At 40.5% G+C, this 17,302-nt stretch overlaps 1 protein-coding gene across 1 annotated transcript in view; it reads right to left on the bottom strand.

Annotated features, from left to right (window-relative positions):
• Window positions 1-2,788: 2,788 nt before the first annotated feature.
• The window catches only part of LOC121673434 (MICOS complex subunit MIC19-like), a gene marked incomplete at its 3' end in the record, with an annotated part of 34,561 nt that continues 20,047 nt past the window's right edge, over window positions 2,789-17,302 (bottom strand). The window contains exon 4 of the mRNA XM_042046728.1: window positions 2,789-2,993. Within this exon, the coding sequence (XP_041902662.1) occupies window positions 2,789-2,993 (205 nt within the window). The remainder of the gene's footprint in view (window positions 2,994-17,302) is intronic.

Genomic DNA, 17,302 nt, shown 5'->3' with positions numbered 1-17,302 from the left:
CTCCGGGATGGGTTTGTAAAGCAGATCTGCACTGACACGACAGAAAAGGAGAACTGCAGAGAAGAAAAGAAAGAAATTCTTCATCACCAAAGCACCCCTTGCACCCAGCCCTGATGTACTGGGAGCCCTGAAAACATGCCAGGAAACAGCCCTGCAGACAGGGGGGAAAGCAGAGGGGGCAAAACCCAGGATTATAGAATGGTTTGGGTTGGAAGGGATCTGAAAAATCATCTCATTCCATGGACAGGGACACCTTCCACTATCCAATGGTGCTCTAAGCCCCATCCAGCCTGGCCTTGGACACTTCAGGGATGGGGCATCCAGAGTTTCTCTGGGAAAACTGCCAGGGCCTCCCCACCCTCATTCTTCCCAGGTCTGCTCATTTCAGGATCAAACATCCCACAGGCAGAAATGGGGAGAAGCCAGAGGAGATCCAAGACCTCCCCTAGCTCTCCCAGCACCCAGAGTCTCCCTGGCATCACTTTTCCAAGACACAACCCCAAAGCTGTGGGATAAGGAAAGCCAGGCTGCGTCCAAAACACTCCCAGGCAGTGGCATTTAAAGGATTGCTACAGGAATTGACAGCAGCTGCCTTCATTTCTGCTGAGTTAAGCACCAACAGTTGATTCAGTCCTCCCACTGACTCCACAAGGGATTTCCAGGGTTTGGATTGGGGTCTGGAAATTCAGCTCGTAACAGTAATTCTGAATTTTGCTGGTACAAATGTCAGAATCACTGCTTTGCAAACCTTGGATCGCCCCAAAATACGTTTTTGCAGGAGCTGACATGCCACCAGCCACTCGCCCGTCCCCCTGAAGTGAGGGCACTTCCTGGGACACGTCACAGCACAAAAGTAGCTCAGGTATTAACGCATCATTTCATCCTTTTTTCTTCTCATTTGTATAAAGAGCTAATTCTAACTTTTGGGATGTTAACACTACAAATTTCTTCTTTCTGAGATTATAACCACTACAGTCTTAAAAGTTGTTTAAGAACGGAAAATATGACTTCATTTTATGTCTATTTATTAAAACCTGAATTAGCACCCTTTACGAAGGAAAACTAAAATTCTTCCTTTCTCACCACAATTTCTTTTCCTTTGCACTATTTAAACAATTTAGCAGCAGCAAAGGAATTTATTTTGCTACTGACACTTCAGGAACACTTTTGTTGTTCTCCAAAGAGAGTCTGACAAATCAAATCTGGGCTACACAAAATACAAACCTGATGTAGCAGTTTACCAGAACACAGAATTACTCACAGTACCTGACAAAGGATACACAGAGATACATTTCCCTGTGGTACAGATTTTAAATTCAGCTTGGATACAGGAAATAAATGCACAGGTAGGGTAGGCAATGAAGCCAAAGAAATAAAATCTGACCAATTACAGGAAAATAAGGGAGGTGACTCATAGGATTTGCAAGGAAGGTGAGAATTACTCAATATTTTCATATTTAAGGAAACAAACAAAAGCTTCTTGCTATTTTGATATCTTACAGTAGGCACTTCAAAGAATGAAAAGCTACAGTGGCAATGGCAAATCTGCAGTGGTGATAAATTTGCACCCAAGAACCACCAGGTATTTTCAAATTTCACAGATGGAAACAGGAAAATTGATCAAAACTAAGATGACAACTGCTAACTTTGATATTCTAGAGCAAGTGAAAATTAACCAGAAAAATAACTAAATAAAGCAGTTTCATAGCCATAATAAGGAATTTCTCTTGCATTTGGCTCAGGAGGAACTCATCTTGTGCTTCCCAAAATCACAGAGCTCACCACAGCAGGGAGAAAAAGATGCAAACCCCCAGTAATTATGCAAATAATAGTCCCCATTATAAATCTTCAGCTCCTCATTAGCTCCAGGCCACAAAACCCTTATCTCTCCCACACAATATTAAGAATCCAAGGATTTAAGGCATATAACTGAGGCTGTACCTTGGTCATAATTCCTTTCCATTCTCCTTTGTTCCCATGTTTTACAATGACAAAATATTAAGCATTTGTTTACAACACTGAAATTATTCTTGAACAATAACGTTACCACAGAGGTGGAAAAGCATTGAGAAATGGCTGGAAAAGATACCAAGACTGAGGTGGAATTGGTTTGGGTTTAAATTGGGATTTGGAAAAATAACATGAACATCAGATTTTAACTCCCTCAGCACAGATGAAGATTTGCCTATTGAAGTGATTGATTACTAAATCACCAACCCATAAACTTAAAAAACCTTGGATTTTATTCCAGATTTAAGAGGGCCCAACAAATATTTATCTTGCTGCTGACATAAGTAATTCCCATTAATTTTCATAGCAATGCTCACATAAAGTATTTAAAACGTCTTTTCCTTGTAAATACCAATTTCTTCAGTATTTACACTCAAGTATATTTAGATTTTTAAGGCATATTCCCACCTCAGAGAATAATGATTATTGTTAGAAAGAAGAGTCAATAGAGGCTCACTACAGCAAGCAAACACTCTATAGAAGAAGTTATAAATCTGTCAGATTTTTGAAATGGACTGAAATGTATAATGTCAGTTTTCTGAGGAAAACAGCCAACCATATGTTCCAATTTCCTTGTCAGGAAGGTTTGATACATCAGCTCTAATGAGAGATGATTCTTCTGAACAGAATTTTCCACTGAGCTGGTTCCAAAGTTGGAAACGATCAGCAAAACCCTTTAAAACAGGGAGATTTGACCAAAATAAAATGACACGCTGCTACCTAGTAATGAAAAAATAAAGAATTAATGAGAAGATATCTGCTTTCCTCTTCTACCAACAGGCTTGAGGAGAGAGTTGCTTGGAAAATCGGAGATTTCTGTAAAAGTCTGAGGACTTACAAAGCGCTGAGCCTTCTGCCGCTCCTCCTCCGTGGCCGCTCTCTCCCTGAGGATGGCTCGAGTCAGGTGCTCATTTGAGGAGATCCTCTCCCGTTCCAGGAGTTTGCCAAACTCATCCCGAACGTACATTTGTTCTTGTTTCAACCTACACGAGATGCAGGGAGATCAGATACAGAGATTTAGATAAATTTAGGAATTTACTTTCTGGATGTAGTTTCAAAGTAGAGCAGTCACTTTAAAAGCGGTCGCAGAAATAGTTTACTCTTGGCTTTTTAAGACACAGAAATACAAATATTCACTAAAAGAATCCAGAAGTTTATTTCATATTGAAGTATCAAAATCTGAATACACAAAAGTTACAAGTCTTGCTATCACTATTCATTAAATCATATAAATTACAACTGATGCAAGAACATATATTTCTAACTAACATTTAGAGAACTCTCTTGGTTGGCTGGGTTTTTCTCTGATTTTATGGAACCATTTTTTCCAGGCAAATCCTTTTCCCACCAGCCAGCAGGTACTCAATTTCTACCTAAAAGCTTTCCTGCACTGAGAAAGTGCCTTCCTCCCTCTAAACACACCATAAACTCAAGGACTTCATCTATTTCCCAAGCTCCAAAGAGATCGAAGAACCATAATCAACCTTTCTCCCAGCAATTTGAGAGTAGGAGAGAAAATAGTTATTGAACTTGTTGCAACAGAGTTGATAAAGGCAGCTTCAGGCCCAGAAAATCCTCAATATTTATATGTCACAAGCCATAAATAGATTTGAAACCTTCAGTGGAGTACTTGAGACAAGCACACCGTGTCTCATTTTCATGGAAACGTTCCGAAATCGCTCAGTGCATAAAACTTGTGTTGTGATACCGAGCACGGAACTCAGAGCAGTAATGGAGCTATGAAACACTGGGTTTCAAATGGATTTTTTTTTGAGAGAGAGAGAGAGTGATGGAGAGGAAGCTTCAATATTCTCAGTGCATTTATCTGTTGTCAAGGGAGCTCTGGAGAACAAATCCTAATGAGTCGGGTCACTTTGTAAAAGGTACCAGCATTAGAGTACATTAGATTCTTCCCCAGGGAACACATTTAAGTGAGGTAGGGAGGAAAAAAGACAATTACAAGATGTATTACTTCTGTGCTCAGCTCCAACCCTCTGAAACGCAGCAACCAACTGGGAATCTTTATAAAAGTTTATTAAGCCGCATCTTCAATTACTCCAGCAAAAAAAAAAAAAAGAGTCAGATTATGCAGACATGGACCAAATTCCATTAAGTGATTTCCCAAGGTCCCCCAAATTATTCCAGCAGGATTGATATAACAAATCCTTCATACAATCAATGGCACAGTCAAAACATGCTGGTTGTCTTTTGGATTGGAGAAATCATGTTTTGTCTAAAAAGGAAAGAAGTGTCAAAATAGAAGTCTCAGCAGCTTTTTCTGGTGAGCAACAGAGAGAGCATTTAATGCTTCTTGAGACTGAGGGAAGATCCTTCCTCATCCTTCTTGGATTTGACCTCCTGCAAGTGGTTTTCCCTTAAAAATGTCTCTTATTATGCTGCTGTACATAGCTGAGCAATTAAAGGATATGAAATATACTTTACATAAAGAACAGCTGAAAAATCCAGCTAAAAGTTTCCACATTATAAACCCTGAAAAATTAAAAAAAAAAACAAAACCAAACCTCACAAACAAACAAAAAACACCAAAAAACCCCAAAACAAAACAACCCCACAACACTCAGATGTCTACATTTAATTCTTCTTTTTATTAATTCTTCTTCACATCAAATTAGGTCTTTACACCTTCTTCTTCCTAATCTCTCATTTAAATCTAGCTCAGGACACGCAGGGCACCTCAGTCAAAGAAAACTCTACATCACCCATTTTACTGTTTGGGCTTTTCCTCCCTTCCCTTCCCTTGCAGTCTATTATAAAAGAAAACTAAACTATTTCATTATCAAATTTTATACAATTTAGGCCAAAAAGGAACTTTTTTATGCCCAAGACTGTCTTGCTCCTGGCAGCACCTTCAAGTCTTTTTTCACAACTCTCACCCTCACTTGTGTGACCACGATCACACAACACAACGAGTTACATTCCTAAAGCACCCACCAAACTTTCATTTAAGGCAACTTTTACTCACCAAACAAAATTCCTAAACAGTCATCTCAACTGATTGAAATTCAGCAGAGTTTTTAACAAAATAAGCGGGATTTTGAAGTAATTTTCATTTATTTGAGTTCGTAATTGGGTGGCTTGTAGGAGCTTAATGAAACAAACACTCGGCAGATCCCGCTGATCGCAAACACTCGCCTGCATCAACCTCCAGTAGGTTTTTTTCCTTGGCATTACAAATTCATTTTTCTGGCATTCAGCATGTACTGAATAAAGGCAAACATCAGCTGGATCTACAGTAATGAATGATATTATCTAGGCCAAAAAAAAAAAAAAAAATTAAAAATAAAATAGAGAGAGGCACCTCTGCAATTTGTGAGGAGTTAAACAGCACAATTTGTCACTACTCCAGGAATTCCACAGGAATTCTTCAAGTGACATTTTTAATTACAGCAGATATAAAGGCTCAAGATAACTGTTCTCATGTTTGAGCACAGAACTCCAGACAACAGAGAGTGTTCCACTGATCATTTATACAAAAAAGGATGTTAAAAAAGGTGCTGAAACAGCAGAAAACGCTGCTGGCTATACATTTTCCCACACAATTGATATCTTTTTGAATAAAATCCTTCTAAATAATTATGAAATACTGCTTTATGAAGTGTAGAGTGGCTGATTTAATGAAGTGTGGCATGCAAGGCAATCACTTCTCATGGTGCTATCGGAAAACACACATAAAGCATTAAGAAGCAGCTCCAGTTAAAGTCTGCGTTAACACTTCACAATATTTCATTTCTCAACTGGTTTATAGCACACAACCAACACAAAAAAAGCAACAATTCCTGCCTTTCCCTAGCACTGTCACAGAGAACTTCAACACTTTTAACTTAATGCTGTGAAGAAAATTTATGTATCTGTATTTTTTTGTAAGAGGCTGGGTAAATCCTGATAAACCAACCACCAAGGATTTAGGGATCTCAGAAGATTTATTCCTGTCAGAGGGGCATAACAAGAATGTGGGCATTTTCGTTATCACATTATCATATTTAGGCTCCACTGTAAGACAAATTTTTGACTGTTTTAGTCCTGAAGTCGCTTTAATCAAAACAACATTTGCAGTACATTTCAGCTCTAAATCAGATGAGGCTCACGCTGAACACAAAAGCCACCGTGTCATCTCAAGGAGCAATCACACAGCAAAAAGAATTCTGGAAGATACTCCCAGATATATATAAATATGTAACTATATAAATCTGTAATTACATAAATATATAAATATAGGCCTACTTTTGTTAATTTAGATTTTTTGAGATGTGGGCAGGAGGTACAGAGTGATACGTGTGATCAAACCACCCATTCCAACCACCTCTCAAGCAGAGCTTCAGACTAAAGACAAAATACTTCACCAGAGTAACATTTCTGCCTCTACATTCCACCTTTTTATTCCTATCTTTTCCTTCCATAAAAGCAGGGAATGTGGGATTCTAGTGGCATTTGTTATTAACCAGCTTTTGAAGTAAATATGAATGTCCTACATGCAACATTAAGCAAAAGAGAATCTACCCGTGACTACATCAAATATTTCTGAACATTATCCAAGACAGCCTGAAATGCTTAACCCACATCTCTTAAAAATCAAATAATAACAGCAGCATAATAACACAAAGCAAAGCAACAGGAAAAAGAATTTCTCAATTAAGCAATGACTTACAATTCATAACTGACAACCCTGGTATCAAGTCCAACAAGAGAAGCCAAATATAGACTGGCTCCACTTTCCAAATAGAAATTAGAATTTGAAACATAGAAATAGAAATTTAAGACCCAAACAAGAAAGCATCTCTGAGGGCCAAGAAGTTTTCTCTATCACAAGAAATAGAAAAATACACTCTGATAAAAAAAGACTGATAAAACTGCGCTGCACTCCAAGAAGTCTCCATCTTTTTCACATGCATTTTTAAATTAAGTTGAAGAAAAGCAAATTGTTAATTTTGCCATGTGGATTTATGGCCCAGGACTCTCCTTCTGCCCAGCACGACCCCTGTTAGCCACAATAACAAGATGAGTAATTTAATTCTAAACCCACAAGAATTCCCTTTTGTTTACTTGAAAATATCCATTTCTGTTGTTCTTGAAAAACACCTGCAGATGTTAATTAAGGAAAAAGCACCTTATAATTCAGAGACAACAGCAACACACTGAGAAAAGCTGAAAAATATTAGTTTTGTGCTTTGATGGCCACTTCATGGTTTATTCTACATTAATCAAGAATCCGTAGAAATCCAAAACAGGCAAACAATGCTCTTAGAGAAATATAGTGATTTGTCATTTCCAACCCTTATTTCCAGATATTGGAAATTTATTACACTATCAAAGCCTAAGCATTTTCTTTTTGCTATTTTTTCGGGGCAATGATTACTTGCCAGTTGTTTTATCTTTATTACAGTCTCCCAGCTACACAATCTGATGGATCTGTGGCGTTCCAAGATAAACTCACTCAAGCCTAAAGCATGAACCATGTCATTTTTCTTTACTTCCAACCAAGGTAAAATCAAAATATTCCCTGTTCCAAAGTCCACTATCAGGAAAATCATCCTGTCTTCTATGAATTAGGGAAAAATTTAATGAGGTATCATTCTATACAGAACCCAAAAACTTACTCCAACTGGAGGTAAGACAGAACATAAGGAAGATTCAACAGGTTTTCTGCTTCCCTGGACCCCAACAAGCCATAATTCCTCCTGACAGACTCGCAGAAGATCCCAAAATGTTCCAAACAATGTGTTTAGGCCACGTTGCAATATTAATGACCGAATAATGTTTCTGAGTGCTGAGTTTCAATATTTCATGAGCACAACGCGGGATGTGCCACGAAAAGCCGCCGCTGGAAATCACCGGGGCTGACGACGGATTTGAAAGGATGTGAGAAAAGTCAGGAAAACATCTCCAAGCTGAGCTGAGCTTTGAGAGGTGTGAAATGGAGATTTCTCTGACTCCATTTCACCTGTCTGCAAAGTCACAAAAACTAGCTCAAGTTCATCTGATTTTACAAAAACATAACTAAGGACAGAGGTGGGGAAACAAATTACCTGAAAGGTCAAGTCTCAGACAACACAAAAAATTCTTCAAAACTGAAGTTTCTACCACTGTTCACTCATTAAAACATTATTCTCCACTCACGTAAGACTTTGCACAGCACAGGTGACAGGAGCTGTTCCTAACATTAGTAGCAACCACATTCTGTTCTAAAATTCCACTTTTAAACATTTCAGATCACTCAAATATTAACAGAAAATATAGTTTTTCTTCACCTTAAAGCCATGGTGTCAAAAGGGCATTTTGCCTTCAAACTTTTGGTGCTCCTGTTGCTCAGCCTGGAGCAAAGGAGGCTCCGGGGGGACCTTGTGGCTCTGCACAAGTCCCTGACAGGAGGGGGCAGCCGGGGGGGTCGGGCTCTGCTGCCAGGGAACAGGGACAGGAGAGAGGGAACGGCCTCAGGCTGGGCCAGGGGAGGGGCAGGGTGGATATTGGGAAAAGTCCTTCATGGAAAGGGTTGTCCGGCCCTGGCACAGCTGCCCAGGGAGTGGCGGTGTCCCCATCCCTGAAGGGATTTAAACAGTTTGAAGATGTGGCACTTGGGGACACAGTTTAGTGGTGTCTTGGCAGTGCTGGATTAATGGCTGGATTCAATCTTAAAGGAATTTCCAGCCTAAAAGATTCTCATAGAGATACAGCAAGGCAAACCCCAAATGCTGAAGCTTTAAAATCGTAGGGATATAAACTCAAAATAGATCACTCTGCTCATCAAACCCAGATTTATCATCATTTCATGAGGGCTTAGTGCAAAACCAGTCAAATGTGACGACAGGGACCCAAATTGGCCCTGCTTTACCCACCACAACCAGCACCATTAAAACTCTCTGACAAATTCATCACAACTGACCAAGAGTTCTCATGACTCCAGTGCAGGCAGGAGAGGGAAGGGATCACACTTTTGAGCAATTATGCTTGAACTTCACATTATTAAATTTAATGAGAACTCTGCTGCTTTATTCCATATCCACTTCTTCCTCAGGGTGACTGCTCCTCCTTAACATTTGCCATACATGCATATGAATTAGTCCTTGATTCATTACACATGGTACTGAGAACAGTAAAGTGATTCCAACACTGATCCCTGAGCTGCCAGTGACCTTTTCCCACCACATTAACTCCTCCCTCAGCTTTGGTCCATCCCACACTGTCAGACAACTCCTACAGGAGAGTTTGGGACACGTCCAATAGCAGTGACAAAGAGGGCAAGGGATCAGGGGATTCTGATCTTTCTTTTGGCTGAACTCCCACCTGGAGTTCTGTGTCCACCTCTGGGACCCTCAACATCAGGAGGACGTGGAGCTGCTGGAGAGAGTCCAGAGGAATCCACGGAGCTGCTCCCAGGGATGGAGCCCCTCTGCTCTGGAGCCAGGCTGGGAGAGCTGGGAATGTTCATCTAGAGAGGAGAAGGCTCCAGGGAGAGCTGAGAGCCCCTTGCAGGGCCTAAAGGGGCTCCAGGAGAGCTGCAGAGGGACTGGGGCCAAGGCATGGAGGGACAGGAGCCAGGGAATGGCTTCCCAGTGCCAGAGGGCAGGGCTGGATGGGAGATTGGGAATTGGGAATTGCTGGCTGGGAGGGTGGGGAAGGGCTGGGATGGAATTCCCAGAGCAGCTGGGGCTGCCCCTGGATCCCTGGAATGTCCAAGGCCAGGCTGGACATTGGGGCTTGGAGCAGCCTGGGACAGTGGGAGGTCTCCCTGCCCTTGTGGAATGAGATAATCTTGAAGGTCCTTCCCTCTGGTGGCCAGTGAATCTAAGTTACAAGGGACAGAGAGATTTCAGTAAGAAAAGTCCCCAGTACCACAGGAACCACTTCATGTTAGGGTGGCCAAAAAGGCTTCTCCTGGGATACTTGTTCTGTTCTGTTCGTCTGCCCCAGTTTGGATTCCCCGGCTGCTGTCAGCCTCTACCCCTCGTCACTCCCCAGAGCTCCCCATTGCTCCCCGTTCCCTGCTCCCGCCTTTTCCCTGGATAAAACTGTGAGCTTTGGGATCACGTTGGTATCTGCCTCTGCACCCTTGGACAGTGTAGCAGCAATAAATGCTCCTGGCAGAACGCACACAAACGCCCTTCTGGACTCTTTGGTACCGACTGTAACACTGAACCCACCCGTGCGGCTGTGGGGGCACGCGGGGCCCCGCAGAGCCGGGCAGGGACGGTGTTACACACCTCCCAACCCAAACCATCCCATGATTCTACGATTCAATGATGTCTGTTCTCAAACCCAAGAAAACACTGAAAATACAAATACAATTTTAACAATATTTTCCACCTTGTCCCACACAGCCATCGCTGCCTCAGTTACACCCTGTTTCAAACACCAGACTTGTCACATGACCCGAACACTGAGTCCAAGCAACACCATTCATCCAGCAGAACACCCTCATTGTCTCTTTCCTTTTCCCAGCTGCTTCCCATCCCCAGCATAACATCTGTCAATGGAAAAATCCTTGTGAAAGCCACGTGATTTTATGTGCCAGTCCTTGATCAGAAGATCCAAGACACTCATTTCAAAACTCAGTTATGTACTCAACTTACTCCAACTAATTCAATTTATCAACAGCACTCCATGGACAGCTTGTGAACACTCAGAGTAACAAGGACACTGACTCTCGGCAATGGTTGAGTTTTCCTGGAGATTCCGGAGTTGTGGGGGTGGTTTTGGGGCAGTGTTTGGTGTTGGAAGGAGGAGGGGTAAGGTTGGTTGAGGGGATGTTGTAATTACACTTCATGAAAGTGTAAATTTTAAAATATGTGCATATAGATCAGTATTACAGAGACAAAACCAATGAGCCAATTCCTACCTTTATGCCAGAGGCACGTGGAGAACCTGAGTCAGAACTGTAGAACTGCTTTACATAATTTGTGTATGTTTAGCTATCCACATAACTCCACTTGGAATTACTTTCCAACTTAATATCCTTCCCCTTGGGACCTGCAAAAGCAGTCCTGGAATTATGACAACATTAATTATCCATTAAAATGAAGTGACAGTTAGAAAAATTTTTATTATTATTTTTAAGTGTTTCTCTGCTGTGTCTGCTCATTTGCTGCTTTTCAAAATGAAAAAGATCAGCAGTTTGAAAGCAAAGGTTTGTTTAAAATTGCCGGGGGGGGGAATAGTTTTCGTCCTTCCTACCTGAATCTGAAACTTTGAAGTAGGATTATTTTTGTGGATGCTCTCTTACTGGCTCCAAGTAATTTTCCCATCTCTCCTAGAAATAAACTGATCAAGATGAAGCTCGGTATCCAAGCTGTCAACTGAGATGGCAGGTTTTAAAATCCAAGTGAAAAATAATCCCTTGAAAATTTGGGTTTATAAAGGTAGGAGTGAATTATAGCTCTGCTTTCTCCAATTTCCACCTCCCATCTCCAAGATTCATCTCTCCATATCCTGAGAGCCAGACATAATGATATTAATGGAGAATCAGAGCAGGAAATCTTGGAGAGTAACTCTGCTGTTGCCAAACACCTTTTTTCTTCTGAAAACAATAAAAGTTGAACAGGCTTCTAAGGCAATTTGATACTTCCCAACTTCATAAACATTTTTATGCCTCCTTGGCATTTTGCAGGTAAAATTCACACACTAAACTTTCCTGGTTTTAAGAGCTGGAGGCCCAAAAAGGCATCAGCTACAACAGCTCACCTGCTCACTGTACTTATTTTACAGCTGAACCTCTGTTTAAATCCCAAATTCCTTCACACTTAATCCTGGCTTCTTTCCTCACCTGCAGAGGGACAGCCCTGCCCCAGCCTGACCCTCCTTGTTCCCTCTTTTCCTGCGACACAGCAGGAATTATCCCATAATCCTACAGACCTCAGGAATATCATGGCTGCTGAGGAATAAATCCACTGCTAAATCTTTTACTGAGTGTAAGATCAGATGAGGGAAATGTCTGCTGAGAGAGGAGAAAAAATGTTGGGGAGATGGAATGGCTGGGAAGGACGAACAGGAGGCACTCAAGATGGAAAAGTGATGCCAAAATCTGCTGCTGTCTCTGCAGCCCTGAGGCTGAAGGGGCCCTTTGGACATTCCAAGGAAAAAGGTTTTATTTTACATTTTTATAAAATGAGTTGCCCCTATAAAATCACCTCGCCATCCTCAGTGGGATTATCAGTTGGGATCTCTGGTTTTACAAAACCAGTGCAGCTTCTCTTGTCAGGAGATATTAAACTCTTATTTTTAACCTACCTCAAGTCAAAACAATTACAATCACTTTTACTGCTTCAGAGTATTCCCAGCTTTCTCTCTATCAGCAGCAGAGAAGATGGAGTTTTCTAGACTCTTTTCCCACTTAATCCAAACAATACCAGCAAGTCCCTGTGGCAGAAGACAAAATAACAACTATTTCCTAAAAAGGAGCTTTTTGTTCCCCCTGAGGACAATCTTACAAGAAAAAGCAGGTTTCCCAATTCAACATAGCTGATTATCTGGGAAAACATCATCATTTAGGAGGAAAAGAATACTTTGAAGAAGTTTTCACCCAAATTAATTCACTCCTCCTGAACTGCAATGTTCCTCACACCTTTACCTCGCTGAAATATTGAATGAATATTGTAAATAAATCCATCATTTTCTTTTCCCCTTGTTCTCCATACCTATGCCAGGAAACTGGAATAAACATGCCATTAAAACAGAAATCAATAGGAAATTTTAAAGTATACACTAGCACAGAAAGGTCAAGCCCCAGTATTGATTTTAATATAACAATTTTGGTGTGCAGTTTCCCGAAGGCTTCTTGTGCAATACTCTTCTTCATTCTTCTCTCACTTCACATTTTCACATTGAATAGGTTCTGCACCAACTCTTTACTCCAGGTTTACTAAGAGCTCATTGTTTATGCAATGTACTGCTGAGACATGACAAAAAAAAGGTTGGGGGGAAGCACTCAGAGCATCAATGAAACCCCAGAGTGATAAGCAGTTATCTCCAGACCCTCCCTCCAGCACAACAACAAAACAAACTTTTAAAAAATCTAATGGTTACAATTTTAATAACCCACCACAGAGAAACTCTGTGCACCAGGGTGGAGACAAAGCTGATTTAGAGTTTAAAATGATTGTCCTGAAACAGATGAGGATGTCACGAATACAGGTTGCAATAAGTTGTCCAGCTGATGACAGATAAAATGTCCCACCCTCTGGAGCCCAGAGATGAGAATCCAGCAATTCATTGCCAGGGAATGCTTGATGAGCTCTGGTCTGCATTACTCAAGGAAAGGATTTTTCATGTGCTTTTCAAGAGAAAAGTTACCCAAGTTTGACCATGTGGTCACAGGTGATGAGATGGTAGAGACAGAAAAAAAATCAAAAAGTTATCAAAAGCCATCACAGAATCCTGGAGTGATTTGGGTTGGAAGGACTGTAAAGTTCATCCAGTGCCACCCCTGCCATGGGCAGGGACACCTCCCACTGTCCCAGGCTGCTCCAAGCCCCAATGTCCAGCCTGGCCTTGGCCACTGCCAGGGATCCAGGGGCAGCCCCAGCTGCTCTGGGAATTCCATTCCAGCCCCTGCCCACCCTCCCAGCCAGCAATTCCCAATTCCCAGTCTCCCACCCAGCCCTGCCCTCTGGCACTGGGAAGCCATTCCCTGGCTCCTGTCCCTCCATGCCTTGGCCCCAGTCCCTCTGCAGCTCTCCTGGAGCCCCTTGAGGCCCTGCAAGGGGCTCTCAGCTCTCCCTGGAGCTTCTCTTCCTCTCTGTCGTACCTTAAACACTTTTAGAACAGAGCTGGCAACAGAATTACTGAAGGGCCACCAAAGCAAACCAAAGTCTGTTTTTAAGCCCTTCCCTGCCTTAAAATTCCTCCTTACACCAGGGATTTTCCTCTAAGAAACAAATCCTGGAATCACAGCACATCATAGGACAGTCATGAGCAAACAGCACAGGGACAGATTTTTGGCATGCCAACAAAATTCCAGGGATGAATATATTGAAGCCTTGAACAAAATACACTTCCTGCACTATTGAAGGCACTACCATGCAGAGCAGTTTGCAAAATCACCTTGCTCTACATAAAATTAATATTTGCCCTGTGCCAAATCATATTTAAGAAGTGAAAGCTGGAAAACACTTGCCAAGCAAGAAACTGAAACCCCTCTCCCAAATATAATTAGCCTGAGTTAAATGATAGCAAAATAAATAAGACTGGAAATCTCTCTGATTTTCAAGAGGGGAAAAAAGGCAAGTCATCATTCAGGAATGTTCAATTTCCATGGGAAATCACATCCATCACTTGCCTCCAAAGCAGTGGTTTGTATATTTTAGTGGAGGAATCCAGCACTCTGATGAGGTTGGCAATACCTAAAATTTTATCATTATGTTGATGATAGAAGTTGTTCCTTTTGCTGTCTCAAAAGACTTTTTCCTTTGCCTGCACTTTTCCTAAAGCAAACCTGAAAAACAGATTTACTGAGCACCATCAGTGTCATGGAGCCCAACAAATGAACAGCTTTACATCCAAGGACAAAGTTAATGGATGGAGTGGATAAACTTCCATTCAGTTCTCTGATGGGAGAAGGAAAATTACCTATTTCCCTCATGCCTGTTCTCAAGGCCAGAACATTAAAAATTTTCTCATTTTCTTGGGAAATTAAAAAAAAATGCTAAACATTTGCTGAGCTTGTCTAGAATAAGCAGAGAAAAGGCAAAATTCAAGTTATCACCTACTGGTCCATTGAGTCGTGTGGATTTCTCTTATTGTTCATAATTCTTCTCTTAATTATCATTTACTGCCTGCCACCACTGTCAAGCTCAAGTTTTTGTGTCCATCCCCTCATTTTTATGTTACCTCGAGTATCACTTAAGGCTGCAGCTCTGACACATTAACTGCTCACAGTTACTATTGCAGACACTGCAAATTCTGCTGTAAATCAATGATAATCAATTTTCTAAATGAACTTTTCAAAATGAAAATGCTTCTCAGATGAAACATTTCAAAATGTTCAAAAACCAAAGTGAGGAACAAAACTCGGGCTGAGACAAAGGAGGAGTGAAGTGGAATCAGTGCAGAATTTTGGATATATATTCTAAGGTGGGTTTAAACTACTACTTTATCAATTATTCCAAGTTCTGTTTAACAGGAGCTATAATTGATGTATTTTCAGTGAGCTGATGGCATTAAAATACAATTTAAGAGTCATTCTTCAGCTCCAATCCCCAAAATAAGCACAGATTTTAACTTTATATAGAGCAGCCCATCTGTACTGTGTATGGATGTGTGAACAAATAATTTATCTACAAGTTAAGATTTCTTCCCTTCACAGTCTGAAATGAGTAAAATACATTTTGCAATCAAACCCAAATGTGGTCATACAGTGCTCACGGAATAGCACCAAAATCAGCTATTAGGCAGTTGGAATCAGACAACAAACAGTCCAAAGTTTCAGATATTTTTATGTTTAAATGTTATTTCATTTAAATATTGGGAAAAAAACCTGGTTTTGAGAAAGGAGTGAGAATATAAACATGTAAAACACACCATCTATGGTAAAACAATCCATAAGACGAATGTGGAGGTAAAAACCTTAATTTTTGTGTCACATCCCAACAGAATCTGTCTGCAAAGTAGTGGGTTATGAAATGAAATTGTGAATAAATCACAAGTGCAAGGCCAAGCAGTTTAATGTAGGATATTGGGAACTCAGGTTTTTGTTCTGTTTTCCAACACTGCATCAATGTGTTTGTATTTATATTACAAATTCTTATGGTTTATATTCCATGTTTCTTATTACCTGGAACATTCTGCACATGCAAGACAAAAGAATTTATCTGAACAATGTGAGTTTCCTGAATGTTTTTAAAACACAAACCTTCACCAGAATTCAGCCCGTGAAGTTTTACTTATGAAAAACAACCTGCATCTTTTACAGTTGTTTCATCCAAGACAAAAAAAGCCTCCATGCTCTGTTTAAAACAGATTTTTATAATTGTAAATACTGTATAAAGATTATAATAAAAAATTCTTGCTATGGCTAAAAAACAACTAAATAAATCAAAACTACAAAATAACTAAAGCAGTAACAAGTTTTTGATATTTGTCCTTTTTTTATCATCATCATTACTCATTTATTTTGATATTTTACCCAATCTGCTCCCTTTTTTTCACAGACCAATGCACAACCCCTGGAAGCTGAACTCTGGAAGGTACTGAAAGCGGCACGTGACAAAATGCTGAAGTTGCAAACCAAACATTTCCATGTTTTAATTCCATTTAGCTGAAGCCTTGAGCACTCAAGAAGCTCAAAAGTAACCCAAGTTTTCCTGTCAAAGCCCAGCTGAGGAGAGATTTCACTGTAACTTATTGATTTCCTTTATTGCTGATGCAAAAAAAAAAGAGAGAAAAGCCTGATTTTTTTTTCCCTGGGACATTAATGTAGTCCTATCTCATTATATACTCCATCAGCCTAACTCAATTAAATAACAGAATGCTGGGTAGGAAACAACTGAGATCTATGCAGACAGTTTAAGTAGTACTAATTACAGCCTAATTTTTTTTAATCCATCATAATGAGCCTTTCTCCCCATTTTCAGTGGAGGACAATATGCAGGTTCATATTTATACTCAGGGTGTTGTGTTATCTATTTACAACAATCATCAAAAGGCGAACTAAACACAGAAGTTCATCAGACACTAAAATTTCTAAATTTAAAGAGGAATTTTTAATTGCTAATAATGTCTCTGCCCAGGCTTTCACAGTCACTACAATCTCTGAGAAAAAAAACGCCCAAGAAAGGAATATATCAATATAAAGAAAGGAATATTTCAAGAGACAGAAAGGAATATTTCAATATAAAGAAAGGAATATTTCAAGAGACAGAAAGGAGTATTTCAAGAGACAGAAAGGAATCTAAAGGGTTTTACTGGTGTAAACTGGTTTAATACAGTATTTCACATATTCAAAGTACCTCAAAACATCCTGCAGCTCCCAGGAATCTCCAGAATTCCCAAAAACCTCCAGAATTCCCATTTCTGCTGCTGTTCCAAGGTACCCTTGCTCAACCCCCGGGGTCCCAGGGACCCCACCCCTGCTCTTTCTGTCTCTGCAGCACAAAATGATTATTTGGGCTCCAGAGAAATCAGCAAAGCTTGAGCTTAAAAGGCTGCAAAAAAAGCCCCACTCAGGAGGTCAGAAGGGATTTAGAGCAACAGTTTGGATCAGCTCTTACAAGGAAATTCCAGCTCATTTGGTGCTGAACATGGATTTAATATCCAAACCCGCTGCAGCCCCCAAAGCTCTCACAGC

The sequence above is a fragment of the Corvus kubaryi genome, unplaced genomic scaffold (genome assembly GCF_017639235.1).
Source record: "Corvus kubaryi isolate FWS band 111438036 unplaced genomic scaffold, C.kubaryi_AGA036_p1.0 65431, whole genome shotgun sequence".
In the NCBI taxonomy this organism is placed as follows: domain Eukaryota; kingdom Metazoa; phylum Chordata; class Aves; order Passeriformes; family Corvidae; genus Corvus; species Corvus kubaryi.
This window is presented reverse-complemented; position numbering and strand designations above follow the sequence as displayed.